Here is a 23,903-nt window from a genome sequence, read left to right on the forward strand (position 1 = left end):
TTGATAAAGTTGGGCTGAGCCCACTGACTTCGCTGGAGTCAAACCACAGAGCAAAACATTGCCTCGACTACCCCCCCGTGAATTCAAGAGAGGCAGTAGGTCCAATTCCTTCTTAGCAATGGGTCTCAGTTGACTCATTTTGGGTTTTTAAGAGTGGACTGTCTTCTGGCTGACAGAATTAGAAGCTGCCATCAGAAAAAACCCAAGTCAGTTGTGCACCACAGCAAGGAAACTATAGGTAGGACAATCTATAGGCTGCTACTACTAATCTGGTTGAAACCACAGCTCATACTCCAGCTCCTTCCTGCTCTTCCAGTGTAGTAAGCCTGTCTCACGTAAATGGGAAAAAGATATGAACATTTTTCATCCTGAACAGTGAACTGCTAAACTCAAAATAAAGCAAAGCGTGACAATCTGTACAAATGCAAATGTCCCAAATGCCAAGACTAACATCTCTAAAACCTAATTCCAGGCTTTCTTTTCTTAGCTGCAGGCCCTTCGCCACCACTCCTTTTTTCCACCTAAACAAAAGACGAAAGGGATGACTCAAAGCAACTTGAATTTCAAGCTAAAGCCACAAAGCGCTGAGTGCCTGATCTCTAATTCAAGCAGGTGTGCAGATAGATCCACTCCTGCCTCAGCACAGCTAGGTCAGTTGTCATCAAAACTGCAGAGAGACCAGATTTATCGAAGAGACACATGGATAACTTAAACAATGCTGTAAATGATGCAAGTAATATGGGAAACACAGCAAATAGGAGTTACAGCACTGCCAGCTCTCTCTACCCCTTTTTCCCCCAAAATCACTACTTTTTCTTTTTCCCTTTGTATTTAGAGCTTTAATAATTTAAAATTACAGAATAATTAAAATATAGTAATTTAATAATATTAAGCCATCTGTCCTCGAGAATCAACTGGGCTGAAAGAAGCATCAAATAAGCAATTATAAAAAAGATTTTCACATAAATGTTTCTAGATAATTCAGGCTTTAGAAAGGGAAATCCTGGGTTGCTCTGCTGTGAAGACCAAGGCCTCTGAACAAATTGTGCAAATCCACTGAACTTTTACTCTGTCCACTGCTGAATATGGCCCAAAAATGAGATATGGCTTTACCCATTTTGCAAACATTAGCATTGTGGCAAAAAAGAAACAAGCAAAAAGCCACACAAGACTAACTCTTGGATTGTAACAGTCTTCCAGCACCTAAAGGGGCTGACAAGAAAGCTGGAGAGGGGCTCTGGACAAGGGCCTGTAGGGACAGGCCAAGGGGAATGGCTTTAACCTGCCCGAGGGGAGACTGAGATGAGCTCTTAGGCACAAGCTCTTCCCTATGGGGGTGCTGAGGTGCTGGCACAGGGTGCGCAGAGAAGCTGTGGCTGCCCCATCCCTGGCAGTGCTCAAGGCCAGGTTGGACACAGGGGCTTGGAGCAGCTGCTCCAGTGGAAGGGGTCCCTGCCTTGGACATGAAGAATCTGAGCCCCTAAAACAGGTAACAGGGAACAGAGGGAGTAGAGGCCTTCATAAAAATGCAGGATATGACTGAAATTATATGGAATGGTTTTCCTTCCAACCCTAACAGATGCTGTCCAATTAAGGATGCAAATAAATCACCTTCTGCATTGAGAGTCAGAAAGCACATACATAAGAGCTTTGTAAATACATTTCAGTTTAAACTTGCATAATTCTCCCAGTGGAGAAATCCGCTTCAACTTATGTAATCCTTAGAAAGAGACATTATTACACACAATTCTGTGCCACTAAGAAACAACCAAGACACATCTCTAGAAAAGGGGTGCACCCACACACAATTAATTACATGGGTGTGAAGGGAGCAGAGGGGAGAGAAGCTGCAACAGGGATGCAAAGACCAGTCTGCTGTTGCCACAGAGACGGATCTGTTACCGAGCTCAGGGGCTGCTGCTCCCCTTTCACCAGCCAGAGCTGCCTGTTTAGACTTAACCCAGACTTCCGAACACTTGATATCCTGTCTGCTATTTCAATGCCCTTACTCAATGTTTCAGACAGACATTACACAAACTGGCTGGTGAAAAGGGTTGAGAAACCAAGAAGCAATCCAAGTCAATGACCTTATTCTCTAAAACGATACCATTGACTGTGCAGAGAACGAAGAACAAAGCACAGGGTACATGTCTTCTGAATTTATCACTGAAATCTGCCATAGAAAAACACAAGCACTAGGCTGGATCTTATTTTGTTAACCTTGCTGCTGTCTTTTATTCCGTAAAGCCTAAGCAATTCTTGTGCTTCCAGTGCAACTGCTTCAATTGAAAATAATACCTAAAAAAACACACCACAGAAAACCAAGTCACATTTTCTATCAAGCACATGCAAAGGTACCTGTACATAAATCAATAAACAACAAAGCCAGAAACCAAGTTATTGATTAGCTCCTTTGCTGTTTACCTCTGACATACAGAATGATGCTGCAATTTTTACATATCCACAGAGTCTCTATCCTCATGTCCATTTCCCCTGACTTTTTAAATAAGACTGGTAAAACACGGAAAGACTACTTCACATGAGTAAGGGAGGCAGGAACTGTTCAAGAGAACACATGGCCATGCAGCTTATCAGGTTGCATTAATATGCACCCAGGTTTTGGAAAAGCCCTATTTTATGTGATAGCAACAAAACCATCAATGAAACCAATGACAAGAGCTCCACACACGGGAATTCCCGTTGGCTTCCAGGACAGCCCTGTCCACAAACACTGACAGGATCAGAGTGTGAATTTGTATCAGTGTTTTGTTACCTCATCCAACCACAAGTCAAAGCCCACCTCTATTAGCCAGCAGCCTTTCAGCCCTAGAACCCAATTGCAAGTAGCAACCAGCAGACAAAACCCTTTCAGTCTGAAGCCTGGCCATTGCAGAAACCACCACCCCATTCAGTAAGATCCATCCATCCATCCAGTAAGACCAGAGTATCATAAAATAAAACAAAACCTCATCAATGAGCTAAATTAAAATACTGCAGAAGCAGAACTATGGGTTCTGCCCTCAACCCTAGCACAGTCCCGTAAATGCCAGCTAGGACCACAGGCTTAGTGAAGCTCCTTTGTCCCAGCACTGGCATACTCTGGGCCAGAATCTGTCCCTCTGTTCTGTGACTGCAAGGACTGCCAGTCAACACACAGGAAGAAGTCTAATACATACACGAGACTTCTGTGGTTTGTGGGTGAACTGGTTCCAATTACTACACTGGCTGACTGCTGGAGTGAGAGCTGAAGGACCAGCCCCAGAGCCCCTAACCTTCAGATTAACCCCATGCATTCCAGAAGCCATGGGAACAGGTGACTTTAGTACTAAACTAAATTTGAATCTCTGCACTGACAATGAAATGCAGAAGACATATGAGGCCATACAAGGAAAGACTTCCTTTGCACATCCTTCCAGAGCAAACTTGCCTCTTTGTAATTATTTTCAAAAAACATATATTGACTATTTTATGGCCTGAGAGAGTGCAACAGCACCAAAAAGAGGTGAGGATTTATTAATGTAGATTATCCAGATTCAAAAAACACATGCAAATGAATTAGATATTATCTAATAAAGCATATCATCAACACACATATGCTATAACTGACAAATTTAAAACAAAACCACACTATATTACTATATTTTAAAGTAATGCTTCCTGTACACAGAGATCAATTTGAATTAAGTGCTCTATGGCCACTCAGCTAAAATAGATTAGCTTAGTAATGGACAGTATTCTATTGATAGATCCTCTACAGTTCAGCCTAAGTTACTTTTGCCTAAGCTCTAATTTCTTTCCAAGAACCCCCCATTGGATTTAGCATAACTGTTCCATGACAGTTCCCTCTAAATAAGAGGGATAATGTCAAGTCCAAAGTTTGCCTATTAAAAAAATTACACAAAAGGTGAGAATTGAAGTATTTTCTGGGTCTAAATATTGCACACATTGAGACACAATTCTCTGTGTGATGGCAAAGCAGTCTGGCCAGCCAAGCCAGCACTGTGAGTTCCTATCATCAGTTATCACCAGCCACAGACAGCCTGCCCACTCCTTACTGCAGTCAGTGCCATTCAAAGTCCTTGACCTTGCCAAAATAACTTTGCTGATAGACAAGAACAATATAAGTTTTCCGTAAGGACGGACAACACACCTCTTTAGATACCCACATCTTGCCTGGGCTCAAACACCTCAATATATCCCCTAAGTTCCTCCCGTTCCAGCAGCATGGAGAACCCAGGAAGGTGCAGATAAGGTCCAAGTGGCTGCCAGGATTTTAATCACTGTGTTGTCTAGACATGCTCCAAGCAGCCTCACACGGACGCCTCCAGATGCTTTTACAACACGGATCTAAACACGCCTCTCAGCAAGTGCAAACACACCTTTGCTGGTCAGTCAGCCTCAGCTCCAATAACCACACTCACATCCTGGCAGAGACCAGGTGTGGCCTCACACATCCAAAAATCAGCTCTGTTGACATGCATCTTCAAAGCACGCTACTGTTTGGGCAGAACATTCGCCCAAGCCCGAAACCACAGAAATGGAGAGGCAAGAGACAGCCCAGACAATGAAGGGAGAGGCAGATGTTCAAACATTTTAAGCAGCGATTTGCAAAAGAAGAGACTGCATGTGATTCCCTCCCTAATTCAGGAGAACCCAATTCAGGAGCTTAGGAACTATTCTGGGGCAACAGAGAGCCACAGTTGACTCAACATCATTAGATCATCATTTGCAGCATATTCTTTGTCTAACACACATGCAGGTACCTGCTTCTTTGTTCTTGATCTACAACATCTGTAGAACTGTTTGCAAGCTTGGGGAAAAAACTGCTGATGTCTGCTTAAACACAGACATCTCCTCAGGTTCACAGGGTTTTGTTTAAGCGTGGTGTCTGTTTTGAAGTTCAGCTTGTAAGCTGTAAAAGGATTCTGAACTAAGCTACTGCCTCAAGACTTCAACGTTTTCTGTTTAGGGACATCAACATTTTTGCTGAAGAGTCTCCAATGTAATCCTTGCAGTAAGAGAACAAATGACTTCATTGCTCCATGATAAAACAACTGAACTCTCTGGTCTTCAGCAAAATTTTCCATGAGTATTTGTCAAGTTAGATCTTACCAAAAAGAATAAATACATTCAGTGGTCTGAACTTGCTGATAAAATCAAGAGTCTCTCTGCTATGCCTACCATCAGATATACTGTTAACAAATAAATATATATATAAAAGATATATTGTATAACAAATAAAGAAGGTTACTACTGGCAGGAGGCAGGACCTTAGGATACAGAAAGAGAAATATACACCTTCCAGCTCTACTACTGCAGCATTTCAGGTGGTCATAAAGCACAGTCGCTGTGCAGCCCCTGAAAGCCCACAGCCACCCCACACCTCAGCACTGCACTACTCTACTCGCAGCAATTTCTGTCCTTTGATTTGGCTACACACTTGACCTGGCTAAACCCTACTCCAGCTGAGAGAGCTGCGTGTTGTGGCAGCGCCAGGTTGGTAGGCATTGTGAAATCAGGTGGGAGGCCTCCTGTGCTCATTTGTGTGTCAGTACCCAGAATGCAGCTTCTAGCTTCCAGCTACTTCATAGAAGTGCTGCTGGGACTGGAACCGTGGGAACGCTGCAGCGCTGGCGTGTGTGGGTGTGTTCACACGTGTGCAAGGAGAGCTCCTTCATTCTCTGATCACATCCAGCCTTACTGCAAGTACAGCTGTCTGGCACACGGGTAGGAACAGGAAAGCACTGACAAATGTCACTTGGTTCAATAAGTAAAAAAAAAGACAGAAATGGGTTCAAAAGAGACAGCTGAACCCACCCTCCTTCACTGCAAACAGCAACCCACAAAGCCTTCAGCCCTGCTTTTTGAACTCATTCAATCCTAGAGGAGGCATGCTGATGTTCAGAAAGCACAGCGCTGTCTCACACAGCAGTGGAAAGACTGCATGAGACACACACCAAGGCTGTTATCTACACCAAGCAAGTGGTGCTCAACATGCACCAGCTGCTGAGCTCAAGAACAAGGCTTTGGCACTGAGGATGGATTTCTAGGACCCTGTTTTGCAACCCTATGAGGTTATTCATGTTTGAAATTTCTAGAAACTTCCCAGAATGTAATGGTTGTTCTCCACACCAGCAATGGATGAAATGAGACAGGCAGGGAAATAGAACGTCCAGTCAACTAAAAGCCATGCTGAGGTATGGAGACTCTGAAAGACCAGAGAGAAGGCAAAGCAGAGAAAAACCCTGCATGAGAATAAAAGGTGGAAAATCCAGTGAAGAATACATAGGGAAATGGAGAAGTTATCATATGGCTCAACAAAAGACTCAGCTTTGGGAAGTGGCAGGGAAGTGAAGGAGTTTATAGAAGGTAAATCATTAATCCATGGATGAACAGTGAGGATACAGAAATCTACATTTTAGAAGACAGTAAAGGAAGTGGCTGAGGCCTCGATGGTTCCTGCTGTAGCGAGGGCTCAGCTGTCACAACTCTCTCCAGTTTTTGGTTAAGACCCTTTGCTGACTTCACACAGATGTAGATGAAAGCTGCTTCTGCAAGTGGCAAGACCAAGCAACACGCATCTTGTTCACCCAACCAGGCTGACTGAGAAACAATGTATCTGCATCTATGCATATATCTCTGGCTACAGAAAGATAGATAGATGTGCACAACGGGTCCTTGATGCTTGTAGAGGATATGTCAGGAATGCAGTACCTGGTAAAGCTCTGCTTTGTAGCAATGCTTCAAAACCACACCAAGGGGGAGGGGAGAAAATAGGGAAAAGAAACTAAATAATGAAGGGAGAGGGAAAAAGGCAGGTTTGTCACTGAGCTGAGTCTGCACCGGGGGCTTGTGCCAACCCAGCTCCTCCATTTAAGTCAGACCCTTAAAAGGCAGAGCTGTGCTGGCAGAACTGTATATACCTCATTGCCTATCCTCAGAAAGACACAGAAAAAGGTCAAAAAAAATCACTGCTGCTCAAACAGTCATTAAACGGTCATATGCATCCCATGCTACCAACATACTGAGGGAGCCCCAGGGAAAACACATCACACAAAGCAGCGTATACACATACATAAATAAATTGAGAAACTGATAAAAAGCCCACTCTTGAAAGTAGAGAGAGGACTGAGTATCTGTCACAGTGGATTACCAACACCTCTGTATAAAACAGAACAAAGCAACACAGAGATCTACATCAAAAAGGACAACCACCACAAAGACACATATGCTTCCCCCTTTCATCCACAGAGACAGACATACACAGAGCCCAACAGACACAGAAAACCCACAGGGACTGACAGGAATTAACACGAACACACAGTCATGGGACCATCCTATCATTTCCTTACTAGGCATCTAAACTTTACTCCAACGCTACTTGCCCCTGGCCACAGTCTACCAATCTTAGAGCCTGATTAAATCTCTCCGTAATTATCTGCACACACTGCTACAACACAAATGACCTTAGCATATGATATCCGCTGGCTGAGCCCAGTGGAAAAAAGACTTCAGAAAAAGGAAGGATAAGCAGACAAAACTCTGCCAGCACTGCCGGGGTCTCCTCAAGACTGCAACACATTAATAGGAAAGCCAGGAAGACTCTAAAGCCTCGAAACTTGAGCCTAGTGCTGCTCTGGGTGTATGACAAAGCATTCTTTTTTCCCTACCCCATCATCTGAGCACACAGTCGCCACTGATCTTCCCCGTAAAACTCCTTGCCACCTCCCAAATGAGCCTGTGCAGGAGACTGTAACATCACGACAGAGTTTTGGCACCATATTCTGTGCAATAGGTAGCATAATTTTTTGTGTCCACTATTAAGGATCTTGAATTCCCTCTGCAAGAAGAGCTGTGCTGCATGCAGATTTTGGAGGGAGGGGGGAAGGGGTGGGGAAAAGAGCTCTTGCCATGATCTAGGACTTATTAAAGGGTCATCAAAAAACTCAGGCAAAGCCAAGACTTCCTAGTTTTTTCTTGTTCTTCAGCTGGGCTAAATCATCCAACTGAACAGAATGATTTAAAGCCGTAGAAGAAGAGGAAAAGTGCACCTCTACCAACACTGATTTTAATTAAACTCTGTAAATGGCCCAGCCAGGAACACGGTACCTTTTCTTGAGCAAAAATACGGAGATTTCTTTCTTTTCCTTCCCAAAGAAGCCTGCCCTAGAAAATTCATTTCCCAACATGCAAAATGCCTCTGCTTTCAGAGCAGATTTCTCCTCGCACAGGCATTCATATACATCCATCCCACCATTCCATCTTAGCACATGACTGACGGAGAATAGACAAGCCATTAAAAACACATCCACCTCCAACCACGGAGATAATGTGGCTCATTACAGCCTAGCTTTGTCACAGCGGTTCTGACACTCCAGCGGGAGGAAGAGGAGGGGTGAGGGCGAGGGTTGAAACGGGGGCTGAGCACAAGACCAGGAGAGAAACTGGAACTTGAGGAGGGAGCCTCTGCTCCTTCCCCACAAAATGGGTTAGCAAGGCCTCTCAGGCTAGGAGGAATTACTGCATTGCCTGGGCAGGGTATCTTACAAACGCTGTGTTTAGACATTTTTCTTATGTTTTTAACAAATAAAAGCTCTATTTAAGTCCCATTTAGTAAGTCTATTTAAGGCAGTGTATCTGCCCCTTTAGGCAGGTGTTTGATAAGTTAATTAAGAATTTTATTGAACATTCTCCATGGGCTTTAAATGTTACTTTTGTTTTGAGGCTTGTGTTGCCATCTGCTCCAGACACATAACACCATAGAAAAGTTCAGAAATCTCTAACAGACCAGCCAAAATCCAACCAATGAACCCACAGTGTAGAGCTCAGTAGGTGAGAGTTTGCTTTTAACCATATTCTGGGCGTTGGGGAAGCCAATTGCTCACCCCACAGGCTCTGCACCCTCACCGGCACCCTGGAGTCTGTGAGTGAGGCCTCAAGGCCCTGTGGACCCACCACTGCCCATGGATAAGTCCCACTGCCAGCTCGAAGGCAGCCTCCCACACACACACACCAAGGATGCTGGGAGCTAAAGGCAGCTCAGACTGAAAGAAAAACAAAAGACACCTAAAAAGAATACTGTGCTTTAGCTGTCTGGCTCGGCACACGAGGCACGGCATACCTTAAGCTCCTGCTGCAGCTGCCCCGAGACAGATTCTTTTGCTAAATGTATACATAATCCAATATACAAAAGCCTGTCTGGTAGGGAGACTCCACAGGGATACTATGAAAGCAGGGACTTGGCCATTCACATTCCGCACAGCACCAGTAACCTGTGCTACCGTCTGGATTTTTTTGTTAGCAGCCACACTGTTATTTCAATACAAGCATTTAGACACTCTGTACTCCTCCACCCTTGGCAGCATGCAGATGATCATATAAAAAACATACATATTTACTTCTGGAGCGATCACAAACCGATATGTCGTTTTGTGGCCTCTTCCTTGTCTTGACCCCTAACTGAAGCTCTCAAGACCTGAAATCACATACGTCCTACCAACGTCTGGGGCAGGGCGATGGATTTCAAAGATCAGGTTCCATCTATAGTAAGCTATGCAAACACACATGTATCATTTAAACAAACTCCAACTACCGAGTTCAGAATACAAGCCGAGGAAAAAAGGTGCCACCTCAAACGCAGCTCGTCTCCATTAACACACACGTGGTGAGAATTAAGAACACGATTAGATTGCTAAATGACTCAAAGGAAAAGCAGCTGCTAACAAATTTGGTATATCGACGGCTGTTACCTACACTGGAGAAAATTCCTTTTCTTTCTCCCCCCACCCCCTTTAAAATCAAAGGCATCACTTACCCTGGGGGCTTTCCTCTTGTATTTGTTGTTATAGTCAAATTTTTCTTTCATTTCATCTAAGAGCTGACCCAGTCTAGCTTTCTCCTCTTTCCCAGTGTAATCCTGGCTGAGGAGGATATAGGATCTCCAGTTTGCAGAGTCAAAGCCCCAGTGGCAAGTCCTGTTTTCCAGCGATTTGTGAGAGTGGACCACGAATTTGTGAGGTGGATACATAAGCCTGCAGTCCAAGCACTGGATGCAGGCTGCGCTGGGGTTACTGTAAAGCTCTGGCACCAAGAGTCCCTTACACTTCCCAAAGCACTCATGATACACCTTGAAGCTCTTCTCTGTAAGCTCCAGCTCAATTGTGCTAGAGAATTCCTTCTTGCAGTGGGGAGGATAGGTGCCACCATAAAGCAAGGCGTTACAAAGCCTCTCAGCATCAGTTTTAGTGATGAGCCCGCAGGAAGGAGCAGAGAAGGGCAGGATGCCCATGACTTTGAGGATTTCCAGCTGGTCAGCAGTACATCTGGAGCAGTAAATATGTAGCTCGTCACACACCGAATTAATCTGCTGCAGGGAGAAGTCCCTGAGCACAGAGTTCAGGATCTGGGGCAAGCAAAGCCGCTTTTCTCCACCCACCACGAAGCAGGAGATGGTTTCCCCTTCCAGGATGGTCTCGCACCTCTCCGTAGATCTGTCCGAGGGCATGAAGAAGGGACCAGGCATCACCGGAGGAGGCTGGATAGGGGGCAGATGCAGTACAGGTTCCGCTGGGTCTTTGCCATTGTCCTTCTTGTACATCTCCTGTGCCCATCGTGCTGAGAAAGCAGCAGGGCCACCCAGGGAGCTCATAGAGCTCAGATGAAACTGTTCCAAGGTCTTCTGCAGTCCTGGATGTGGCTGGAAGCTGCTTCTACTTACAGTCTCCATTTTTTAGTTTCTATTCCCAAAACAAACAACAAAAATCCCCAGTTATCTTCCACCCTGGTACAAATCCACTTCAGGGATTTTTTTAAAGAAAAAAAAATCGAACAAAATAAAACAACCCACCCTTGTTCTTTTCTCCTTCCCACTCAGGTTTAACAATCCACTAACGAATAGGAAATAAATCCTTTTGTATGCGTATCTCTCTCTTCGTTTTTTCTTTCCTCTTGCTTCGTTACAGCCTCAAGCCCTCCAAGTCTCCAAGCTGCCCCGATGGAGCACAGAGTCACGGCAAAAAGAGGTCTTCATCCGAGCACTCAGCCCCTCAGCCAGCCCCCCAGGCAAAGCAATCCCGCCTCCCACACCTCCACATACACACACACACTCACTCACTCACTCTCACACACACACACACACACCACCCACAGCAATACAAAAAGTCCGTGCCACGCTCCGAGCTCCACGGGCTCAAATATGTTCTGGCGGCTGCTGCTGCTCTGCAGTGATCGCCCTTCTGTCCATATCCACCGGCAGGAAGGCGCGGGGGAGGCGAGGAAAAGCACAGGGAGGCGGAAAGCTTCTGTGGAAGGGAACGACGCAGGAGGAAAGGAAAAGGCCCAAATCTCCGGCACTTTCAAAGCGGCGTGGGGCTTCGGACGGGCGATAAGCAGGCTCCTTCCCCCGCGTGGCCCGTCGGCTCGGTCCGGGAGGGTTCCTCGTCTCTCAGTTCGCCCTTTCTTCCCTTATTTCTCGCTGTTTTCTCGGCGTGCCGTGGGGAGCTGCGGTAACAGAGCGCACATCCTCCCAGCTCCTCTTTCCAGCGGAGACTGAGAGTGCCTGAGAGCTGAGCTAATGCAGGCTGGCTCAGCCTCCTCCTCCTCCTCCGCCTGCTGCTGCCCGCTCTGTTTGTTGGTGTCTGCCTCAGTCATTGAATCCCGGCCAAGAATGTGACCAACTCCCCGGCCGGGCTCTTCCAGGAACAGCGCCCGCCTCCCCCCGCCGCCGGCACAGCCCGCGCCGGGTAAACTGCTGGGTTCACGGACCGCCGCGCCGCCGAGGCCGGGCGGGAGGGCGACGGCTTCTCCTTTTCTCCGGGATAGCAGGGAAAAAGCGAACGATCTGAAGCGCGTCCGCCGCCGGAGCCGGTTACAACGCCCGGGTTCAACTCGGAGCTCACGACCCTTTCTCTGGGCGGAAATCGCAGCCGTGCAGGCTCGGGTTATAGCCGAGGACAGCGCCCGCGTTCCCGACCGCACGACACCTGAACACGTGTAAAGAGCGCAGAGGCAGCACGGCCGCGGGGGGCCGGTGAGCAGCCCCAGGCCCTGCCGGCAGCCGCTCCGGTGGAGCCCACCCCTGTCCCACTGCGGCGCACGGCACGGCCACCACCACCACCCCCGCCGCAGAGCGGGGGCGAGCGCCCCCTACCGAGCGGCGCGCCACGCTGCTCCCCTGCCCTCTACCGGCCCGGCGCGGCCCCGGCGGCGCGCTGACATCACTGATGTGACGTCATTGGTGCGGTCGCGTGCGAGGAGTTCCCTAGCCGCGAGTGACGTCAAGGATGGAGCAAAACCCTGTGGCTTCTCCCCTTTTCCATGGGCTGCGCAATGGGAATGGTGTGAAATGCATCCTGCGGTGCCAAGTGCAGGTGTTGGCAGCAAGCAGGAAGGTTCCCCCTGTTGTCTCCAAACTCACTCAATCGTGTGCACCAACACAAGGCTGGAGAGCACTTTGACACCCAGGCAACTGCTAGGAAACTACCTGTACCACAGTACCTTTAACCACTGTTCATGGAACAGAACCTTGAGTGATGCACGAACTGAGCGTCCTGATAGTCTCCTCCAGAAGAGTTCACCATTACAGCCTAAAACCAGGTAGATGAGGCCACGAGAGGAAAAACAAGCAGACAAATATCCAAACACCTCTTAGAAGAGCAGGCAGAAAACCAGAACAGCACCATGTACTCAAGGCTCCACACAACATGACAGGGAATGCCGCAACCTCCCCTGCTTTGTTTGTGGGATTTTATCCTGAAATCCCACTCAACATTAAGGAAAGAGGTGTCACAGTGTTGCAAAAGAGCTTTAATGGTGCGACTACACCAGCAGTTCTCCAGAGAGGAGCCTGCTCTCACATACCCAAATCAGACATCCGGCCTCACAGCGTTAAATTGGAGGCTGGAGAAGGACAGAATCAAACAGTGCAGGCCACTGGTTGTGTCTTCAGTGCCGAGAGAAAACACATAGAGAATCCTTACCAGCCCAAAAAGCACTGGTGCCAAGAAGTCTCTGTTCATACAATGCACCACACACAAATCTGAAGATCCACAAGTAGAATTTTAGACATTAACACAATACCAAGGTCTGACAATGTGTTGAACAGTCCTGGCCATGCAGCCCTTGCTGACCCCTGACACTAAAGAGGTGACCACATTAAGAGGAAGCTGGTCTAGGAATTCTTCACTAACAGAGTAGTTAAAAGGTTTTAGTTAAGAATCATTATCAACAATCCTCTGAAAATTGTATATGGCCCCTTTTGACCATATGAAGCTCCATCCATTCCATCATTCTCAAATCAAAGGGTGCACTTTGTTAGAAATAAAACCCTTCCCAGCATTCAGCCTTCTCTTGGAAAAGTGGTGTTGGTGACACAGGAGAAATACCAGATCCACAAGGAAGCCCATCAGGGATACAGCAATCAAACTGACAAGCACCGAAGGCCCTCAGATACAGCAGAGAACAGCAACAGCATAATTCTCTAGATGGATTTAGTCCAGTTCCAGTCATTATTTCTTTAAACTCACTAAAATAGACATGGCCAGATACACTCAAACATCACGTGTGGCATCCCTGACTCTTTTACAGAGCACAATTAATGCTTTCAGGAGGTGTGGATAGCAATAGGGAAGGTCCTTATGTTTGAAAGCTGGGTTCCTTTGCTGCATTACTCCCTCTCCTTTTACCCCCCAGCAAGACAGGGCAGCAGGAACTGCAGTTCACTTTATGAGAGGTGCCATGTTCCCTCCCAGATGAGTCTTTTACGCAAATAAATCACTGGATCATTTATGGGTGGAATTCATAAATGGAATTCCTGAAGCAGAGGGGACTACCAAAAAGACAGGAAGGATGGTCTTGTGGTTAAAGACAGAAAACTCGGGACATCTGGGGTCCATTCCCAGATCTCCCACAGACTTCCTTTTGCCTTGGGCAAGTTGTTCCGTCTCTGTGCTTCAGTCTCTGTATCTGCAATACCCAGATGGTGAGCAGTTAAGAGTGGCAGCTTCTGAACCTTAAATTCATGATGGGACAGAAACCAATTTCCAAATCCTGCAGTGACAATACAGTAAACCTCCCATTTCTGTATAGCTCACAGACTATGCAGAATTAAACAGCAGCAGGGCAGGGGAAGGGGGAGCAACAGAGCTGTCATTTGGGATTAAGGTGGTTGTGGCTTCTAAAGTCTCTGCCTCCCGCGATGACAGACTGTGAGTGCTGTGCATCTTAAAACAACACTACTCTTTCCCCCAGTCGCTGTTTGTCTCACTCCAGTTCCAAAGCCCTCTAGCTGGAGAAAGGAGAGGGGAAAAATATCTCTGAGGAAGGGCCCCAACACCACAGAGTTTTTCTCACTCTCTCCCTCTTCTCCTCCCCCTCTCCACTGGCTTCAAGGCCAACAGCTCCTGGAACACAAACACTCTTGTAAACTTCTGAACCACACAGCCCTGTGGTGGGTGGGTGTTTGCTCCCTGCCTGCCAGTTCCAATCCACCCACAGATTCCAAAGGCCCAGAACAAAAAGCAGACTCCATTTTCCATATTTAACAGGCAATTTGTTTCCCTCCCTGCTTGCAGAACTCAGTGCCTCTCACAAGCACCGTGTCCCACCTCTCACACCAAGTGGGGGTTATCATGTTTATGCATGTGTTTATACAAGCAGAGGAGAAGTGCATCCTAAATGAAATCACCCCAGTCCCCCGCCGGTTTTGGATGCCTGCTTAGTCAGGAAGAACTGGGGATTATCCAGGGCTGTGCTGCGTGGTGCGGCTCTCTGACAAAACGTTTGGGAAGGGCCTATTGGGAGGACTGTGGAGAAGGAAAGTAAGTTGAAAACAACAGTGCGCGTGCAAATGTGACGCATCAAAACTCCCGCTGTAGCTCGCTTTAGACAGTAAATTCCTTATAGCTGCAACCATCCAATTTGTCCAAGTTTCTATTTCACACACTCATTTCTAATTGTGATATTCTGGTACCAAAATAAAACAATTTCTGCACAACCAGTGTACTTCTTTCCCTCGTTTCCTTTGGTCATTATCTGCTAAAGGTCATCATCCTCATTGATTATTTCCCTTACAGTGAAACGGGTATGCAAAACTACTCAGAACCAGCAGAACAATGTTTCAAACTCTGCTGAAAAAGCTGAGAATCAGGTGATCTTTTTTTGATCAAATACTTTCATTTTTCATCAACAGACTGATTCCACTGACAGAAAATTATTTCACAGGTGCTTACCAGCTTCTTACCTTTATGGCTAAAGCAAATTCTGAGAGGTTTGCTTTTAAAGAGGCCAGGATTTCTCTCAGATACACACCAAACAAAGTGAATTTAAAAACATCTAAAAACTCACAAGAAAAAATAGTCATGAATTTAACATCAACCAAATTAAAACCGTCACTGTTGGAGAAGGTCAGCAAGGGGCTCAAGTCAACAGAAATATTCTTTTCTTTTAATTAATGGAAAAATCAACTATTTACACAACCCCTTTTCAAGACCAAAGAGCTCAGTGAGGACCTGGGACTTCCACAGTATTTATCACCTATCAGGTCTGGGTGAGCTTTAGGATGTTGCACAGCCTTGAAAATCTACCCCTCTACAACACTTCACAGACTGGTTATGGGTTTGATTTATACACTAATAGCTCATTTATAAGGTTATTTTAGGCTTTTACTGTGCTCCAAGAAATGGCAAGATCTATTCCGGTAGCAGTAAACCCGAAACTGGTACCTATGAGTGGGGAGGTGTATAGGTAGATGTAAAACATAATGAAATTTCTGAGTTACATGAGTTGTCACTTGATAAAGATTTCTTAAATTAACCTTGGATAACAGGATAAGTGGGAGGTCATTCCAGTGGAGAATTCCACCCTCTAGAAAGCACAAGGGAAGCAGAGCTGGAACTGAAATCAGGTTCTTCTGGCATTTCCAGGGCACCCTATGTGAATCTTACTGCAGTGTTCTGGCTGTAGGGGTAATCAATTGTCACTCTTTGGATCAATAAGCTAATGAGCTCAGGGGTTAGTGGTTATTTTTCTCCTCATAAAGCCATTCAGCATTTAGAAAGTTACTAACAGGTACAATAGGAGAACAGCAGCATATGTCACTTACTGTCGCTAATGTGATTCAAACAGCAGCAGACACAAGCGAGCAGAATTTCTTCACTTGCCTGATGGCACAGAAAATAATGCACTTCACCTTGTTGTCCTGCTCTCCAGCCCTTTCCACACCTGGCCAAAAATGATTGAAGGATGTGATTTGTAACTGTATATCTAAGGTAACAGTGCTACAAGATAGTAAAAAGCATCTAGGCTCTGACACTCACTCCTTTGAGTCAAAGTTTGAAGGTGGTTTTAAAGGATGATCCAGTCATGGAGCAAGTTTGCCATGGAATCATAGAATAGTTAGGGTTGGAAAGGCAGAATATCTGACTTTGGCAGCTTGAAAGCCTTGTAGGGGCCAAATCACAGGAAGACTAAGAAAGCAAGTCCAGAGTGAGGACAAAAATGCAGAGCTCCCCTTTCACAGGTTATTCCCAATCCAGCCATGCTGTGGGGTTTCAATGAAAATATCCAAATCATATCAAACTTCTGAACAACTCAGGCTAAGGAGCTACAGTGCTGGCCTCCACCTCCTGGAAGGCAGAGCCAGCTACACTGTGCCACATACAATCTTCATCTCTTTGAGAGAAACTCAAGGCCAAGGAATAAACTGAAGAAAAACATCTCAGCGACAGAATTTGGGAATGCTGAAAACATACTCCAAGGCATATGAACAAAGCAGGCATATGTAAACCAGAAGAGATCTTATCTTCTTCCCTTTTAGCATCCATGACTTGAGCATAGATGTTAAAGCAACCTCTCTCTAGAACACTGCTCCTCTCCAGGGTCTTGCCTCTCCTTTCTTTGCCAAACATAGTGGTTTAATATCTCATCTTTTCAGTGGTGGCAGCTCACTATGCAGTATTTCATGGGTTTGGTTCAGCTAACTGATTATATTTGCCATGTTCATAGCAGCTTCCACCACTATTCAGAAGAAAACCCCATGAACTCAGAAGTCATCATTATTTTTGTCATCTCATTCACAATGCTCAGTTCCTGTCCAGCTCAGCTCCATAGCCTATCTTCTTCTGTATCCTTTACTTCTTTCCAAAGTACAGAACCTCCTGATTAATAGACATCTTTTATTCCCCTCTATTCCTGATCCTCAGATGATAATCATCTAGTCACCTAGTATGGGACTTGGCCTTTAAGCTCAGGTTACAGCAGTGGATGGTTTTTGCAGCACAGGTCCCTCATGCTGGCCAGCAGAGCAGCTATCATGCTAACACAATTCAACAGCCTCTTCAGAACAAAAGCTGACTGTAGCAAACTTAAGCACTGGCATGAATTGTCACAGAGTTTGACTAATGGGCATACAGTCATAATTAACATATGTAATGAACATATGACCTGCTTAAAACGTGTCTTGCTCTCACACCTAAAATTCACTTTTAAATGGCAAGAAATCATGAGGCATCCAGGGGATACTGGAGGTGAGGGGCTGCTGAAACACACGAGAGAACTCTCAATCTTCTAGAGTCTTTTCATCCCAAGCTCCTGGTATGTTGCTCAGGGCTGCTCCTCCCACCCACCCACCCTGCACCTACATGCCCCAGTGGATGCTGCCAAACACCTCATTAAACAAAAAAAGGCACGTTACCGCCAATGAAAAACTAATTTACGGGAAAAGGCAGAGCCAGAGAGGGGAATACAAGCTGGAACTCCTGGGATTCCCAAAGCAGCTTACAGAATAGTCCTGGTAAGTGATTTAGGGCTGCACAGCCTCTTTGTCATTTATATTAACACAGAATCTTTCATTTCCCAGCACATTCAGCAATAAGCAAACAAGGCCTAGCATATGCATCCAGTAGAGGAAGGGAGGAGCACACCAAGCCAAAGCCTTGTCCCTGTAAAAAGAGCAATGGAACTGTTTGCTCTGACCACCCTCAGCATTTCCTCCTTGCACAGTTCCTACATAGGCTGTAACCAAACAGCCACTATAAGCATTCTAGGGGAAAAAATCAACACATTTAAGACAATGTTAAACCAAAGACTTAAGCAAAGTGTCTCCCCTAGCTCAGGGCTTACAGCTGTCTAGTGTGTCCCAAAGCAATCAGTATCAAAGGAAATGAGTGTGCCAGCCTTGCACAACAGGAGTTACTGATTAGCAAAACCTCAGCTTTGAGCTTCACCAAAACAAAGTGGGTTAACTCCCCTCCCTTGCCCTCCCACACACACTCTATCACACAGAGAAGCTGTGGGAATACTGATCTGATCTTCTGCAGCTGCTGCAGTGAGTAAAAGGGCAACAGAGCTGGGCTCTACAACCAGCATGTATCAGCTTGCATGAGGGTACGGTTAATACTGCCTCATTTCCATTTTACCTGAAACCCATGTGCAACTGGAAAGCCAAACATTCCCTTCCTCAACAGCCTCTCTCAGACTCCAGGGAATGCATGTATCTTTTCTATAATCTCTTCCATCTTTGAGATCATTTCCCATCATCATGGTATCCATATTTTGCAAATAATATTGATAAGCTTAAATGCTTTTTACTAGAAAGATGCTAAGACCTTATTATGTGCTGGTTGGCTTATCACTAAAGCTTCTGATTCTAATCTCTTTTCCTGTGTTCTTTGGTAGATACTTCACAGGAGTTTAAGCTGCAAAATTGTGGTGGGGAATGAGCCCCATGGTCTGCTTGAAATTCATGGTATCTACTGCTTATTGTAAAGTGATCCTCTATCTGCTGGTCTGACATGTGAACCTGCAATTTATTTTGAAGGTCTGTGTCTCCTATAAATAACACACAGAGCACTCCATGGAGATAAGTGCTTGCATCATCACTTCAGTAATTCAGAACATGCTGTCCTAAAAATCTGGATTATTTTCTCCCTTCTCGCAAATTTTTATGGGATGATCTCATATTTATGATATTTGTGGCTTTCTGACTGAACCTGTGACTAAAGCACATGCACACCTCATTAGCATTATGACATTTTTCTTACCATCATGGAATGAAAAAGAAACAAATTCATACTGTGATTTTACAGATGTGGAACTGAGGAACAGAGTGGATATACAGCTGGCTTAAGGCCACCCTGCAGATCTTCATCTGGATCCAAATCTTTTACCAAGTTAAAATCAACTGCTTTAACTTCATAACTTCTTCTTTTTTCCTAACAAAACTCCACTGGTATTCCTAGAACTACTCCCAAGTGTAATTTATTTTGAAAAGAGAATCCAGCACTAAAAGATAAAAGGTTTGGGGGTTGGTTTGTTTGTTTGTAAGACTTCTTTCATGCTCCCGTGGGCCAGATAGCCTGGTTTCTGAATCAGACACTTCAGACACCTTCAGTCTGCTAGAATCGGATGGAGAAAGTCTTCCACCAGACTGGTATTCACTGATGTGGCTGTGACTTCCCATTGCCCTGTTCTCTTTTTCAGGAAAAGACACTCAACATTTTAGTTTCTAGACAGCTTCAATTATTAGACCGGTTTTTATAGAAAGCATTTTCAAGTTTCTTCAAGTTTTAATTAGCTATGTCCAAAAAGAGGAGTGCAGAAACTAACAAGGGATGTTAAGGCAGCAGGTTCTCAATATTCCAACCACTGCATCACAGCAGAAGGACATTTCTGCAGCCTACCCTCTTCTGGCTGTACAGAACAGAAAGACAATTTAGCGTTTCAGTGTAATTGCACGGGTACTGCTCAAATGAGCTTACCCCAGACTGTCAGCGAGCTTTGCTCCTGTCTCCAACAGTCCTCCACTTTCAGTATTCCCCATGTCCATATGCACTGTACTTACATAAATTAGACCCACTTCACTTCTCTTATGTCACCCTCTGACAGAAAAAAGAACAGGGTTCAAGATTAGTTCAAGCAAGCAATAAACTCATATTCCTAACTTCTACACTGTGAATAGGTACAGCATTTGTATGGAACCAGTGACTGTGAAAGGAAGAACTGCAGGAAAGGCTGGCCTCGCTTAGATTCCCCTTCTTTATCTCCATCCTTCAAAAACTTCTGCTGGGCTTATTTTCTGCATGTGGCAAGCCTGAAAATGGCACTCTCTCTCTCTTCTTCCTACTATTCATCATGTAACCTAAAGCCCATCTTGAAGCAATGATCATGCCTGTACTGTCCACACTGCAACATTACCATTAGGACCCACAATCCATGGGCTGACATGCCAGCTGGCACCTTTCCCTCCCCTCTGCTTACTTTCCTTGTGCAGGCGAAACCATTCATTGCCTTCTGGGGCTAGCACTGGACCCACACTGTTCTTAGTAATGAATGCAACCTGTTCTAACGAATGTGAAGCTTATTTGTAAGTGTGGAGCTGCACTCAATTGCCTGACATTTCACATTTCTCACCATAAATCTGGGTAACACTTTATTTTAATTACTGGGACATTTTCTAACTTTTATTGTTTCTGGCAAACACAGGCAAAATGAGCTCATTCATTATATAAGGTATGTGAGCTATTTCTTCAGGGGAAATTGTATTCTATATCATCCTCACCATCCAAGAAGATGCCATTCACCTCTCTTCTAGATGTCAGTAAATACCACTAAATATCACATAGATTGAGGATAATTATCTAATCTTTTCCTGAATGACAGAGAGCTTGGAAAACGATATCTCCATCCATCGATTTTTCTGCATTTCTAACATACTCATTAGTGTAACCAGCTGAGGAGCCATACATCTCATGTCCTTTTCACATCTCCATTCCCGTAGATACCACCTTGAGATGATACAAATGAGATTCCAAACTCAGATTTCAGGCCCTGATATGATTTCTCCAAGGTAATTCTGATCTACATTTGTTACAGAGACCAGTACAAGAAACAGGAAAATGACCCAACTGATGAGCAGCAGCCTCCTCAGGAAGATGCTGTGTGTTGAGGACTAGGCACCAGAGGCTACAGTCAGGGCCCTGGAGAGAACTAAAGGATTTTACAAATGCATGGAAGCTTCAGTGTAAAAATCCCTTTATATTCCACACTCCACCCCACAGCCCAGCAAAGTTCAGTAACTTCACTAAGCTGAATAGTACTATATGCTGGAGAGCTTGAACTGCTCTAGCTTTCCAAGGTCAAAGCTTGCACTGCATCCAGCTCTGGGGCCCCCAACACAAGAGGGATGTGGAGCTGCTTCAGCAAGTCCAGAGGAGGCCATGAACATGCTGTAAGGGCTGGAGCAGCTCTGCTCTGGAAAGAGACTGAGAGAGCTGGGCGTGCTCAGCCTGGAGAAGACAAGGCTCTGGGGAGACCTTAGAGCAGCTCCACTGCCTAAAGGGGCTACAAGAAAGCTGGGAAGGGGCTTTGGACAAGGGATGTAGGGACAGGACAAGGGGAATGACTTTAACCTGCCAGAGGGGAGACTGAGATGAGATCTTAGGTAGAAGCTGTTCCCTGTGAGGGTGCTGAGGCGCTGGCACAGGGTGCCCAGAGAAGCTGTGGCTGCCCCATCCCTGGCAGTGTTCAAGGCCAGGTTGGACACAGGGGCTTGGAGCAAGCTGCTCCAGTGGAAGGGGTCCCTGCCCGCGGCAGGAGCTGGAGCTGGAGGAGCTTTAAGGTGCCTTCAACCCAAACCAGTCTGAGATTTTATTAAATCGGTAGACCTGCAGAAAAATCACACTCAGCATGTCCAGGCCTTATTTGTCCCAAGCAATCAGTACCACATTTCAAATGGATTTCAAACAAAGATTATGTTTAGACTCTTGATCTCCACAGTGATAATGCAGGGCCAAGATGCAGTAGGTGCTGAACACTCTGCAGGCAATATAACCCCTCACTTTAAAACCAGAGCATGACTTTTCTATTAGTGAATTCAGACTAGGGAAATCATAACTGAGGCCACTTCTTTTGACAGTTGTTGAAGCTTTAGAGATGGACTCCTGCTCTTGGACTCTGAAGCCATGCCTCCCTCCTTGTCTGGGCACTACACCCCTCCTCAGACTCTACCTTCCTTGTTCCTAGTGCTGAGACTCAGATGATGGAATTGGCCATTTGCCCAGGTAGGGGGGTGTGTGTGTGACAGAGAGAGAAAAAAAACCCAAGCAGTTACTGTTATGGAACAGCTTTCTGAGTCCTGTGAATAGAGAGAGTGAAATCCCATGCAGGTAGTACGGAGCACGCTGAGTGACTCACGCTCTGCCTTTTTACCAGGGAAAAACTTCAGGCCTGCAGTCAGTTAAAAGATGGAAATCTTTATAAAACTTCCATTGTGGTATGTTACCATCTGCTCAGAAATTAACAAAAACAAACCCCCAGTAAACTGGTTGATTTTCTTCCTTTCTTTCTCTTGCAGTAAGAGCTTTCTGTGTTATAGATAAGCTGTGAATCTCTGTGAGGGGGATGTAAGCATGTACGATTCAGTAGAAAAAAACAGATACTTCAGTCTAATTGTTTGCTGGCTTTGGCAAATTTAGGTCCTGCAAAGTAAACTGTTGTATGAATTATGGCCATTTTCTCCTGCAATGATCAGTAAGCAGTGTTCTGTATCAGTCAGGGAGGGAGAGAATACTGTATCTGTAAGCATTTGCATGCTCAGCCCCCCATAAAACCCCTCAGATCTGAACAGTGTCCAAGGTCTTCTGATGAGATGACTTTACTGAAAAAATATTCTCTCTTGGGAATGAAGCCACTGAGAATTTGGATGAAATGTGGATAATAACAGAAAAGTTCAAGTTTTGGTTGGAGGAGAAGAAAAACCTTTCAGAAATTGCAGTCAGCAATTTTTGTCCCTTTCTTTTCTGCTTCTTTCCAATGCTTCATAAAAACCACATAACTTTTTTTTCTGCCTGTTTTTAAGCATGAACATATATTTCTTTTCAGAGAGATGAATTCTTGGAGCTCATACCATTTTCATTTAGCTATTTTTACCCGTCCTCCTCCTTCCTGTATCCATGGAGTTTCATCAAAACATTGAATTCCAGTCTCTAATGACATAACCTTCCCCTTTCCTTCCTGTTCTCATGTCACCTCTCATTTTCGCACCAGCTCTGTAGCCTTCTCTGATTTTTAGACTTTTTCTACTCTAGGCTTATTTTCGTTGTGTACTTTGCAACAACACCAGCCTCCTTTCTACAGTGTAGAATATTAACAAGTCACAAACTTCTTCATAAACAAGCAAGCAAAGAATCCCACAAACTGCCTCAGTAAGGAGAACACCTCTTCTTCCTCTTCCCTACTCTAGGGAAAAATCTGACTTCAAAGACCCAGTTTTATCTTACATTGGCATCAAACCGGAATAATTTGACTATAATCACTCTATGAGAGTCTTACCTGCCACATTTGGTATTAATCAGCTGTAGGACAGCTAGAGGGAAATGAATAGAATGATTGTCATGTGCAGCTGAGACAAAAGGGCTGTGACATACATCTAACAACTCCAATGATTGTATTTAACAATTAAATGTGAGATAAAAGTGCTATTCAACATGTGTCTGAAGTTACTTAATGGATCAGCACTAGCAAAATATGCATCATAGTCTGGCCCTCTGAGATCTTTCCACATGCACATTATACATTGCTACAGCTGTGTGTTCCTGCAAGACAGAGTTCCTATGGTGTGTGAGGTTTAAAGATAAAGATAGGAACAGCAAACGGGCATAGGCATTCCTTGTAATACAAAAACAAAAAAACAACAAAACTGAACTGCAAATGGAATTCATTTGCTGATGTGCAGGAGCAATGAAGTCAAGCAGTAAAACTTAGCAAACCATATTAAAAAGTATCTTAGTAAGTATTTTTGCAGGAGACAGAGGTGTTTATGAACAGCAACAACAACAAAAAAGAACAAACAAAGAGGTGTAGAAGTCACAGCTGCTCTAGGGCAAGTTTTAACTGGTTTCCCTTCCTTG

At 45.1% G+C, this 23,903-nt stretch overlaps 1 protein-coding gene across 1 annotated transcript in view; it reads right to left on the reverse strand.

Annotated features, from left to right (window-relative positions):
* SKI (SKI proto-oncogene) overlaps positions 1-11,560 on the reverse strand; it is a 96,365-nt gene extending 84,805 nt beyond the window's left edge. Inside the window, exons 1-2 of the mRNA XM_013127660.3 lie at positions 10,847-11,560; positions 9,815-10,736 (exon numbers count right to left, since the gene is read on the reverse strand). Of these exons, the coding sequence (XP_012983114.1) occupies positions 9,815-10,726 (912 nt within the window). The 5' untranslated portion in view covers positions 10,727-10,736; positions 10,847-11,560. The remainder of the gene's footprint in view (positions 1-9,814; positions 10,737-10,846) is intronic.
* Positions 11,561-23,903: the final 12,343 nt, after the last annotated feature.

The sequence above is a fragment of the Melopsittacus undulatus genome, chromosome 12 (genome assembly GCF_012275295.1).
Source record: "Melopsittacus undulatus isolate bMelUnd1 chromosome 12, bMelUnd1.mat.Z, whole genome shotgun sequence".
Classification (NCBI taxonomy): Eukaryota; Metazoa; Chordata; class Aves; order Psittaciformes; family Psittaculidae; genus Melopsittacus; species Melopsittacus undulatus.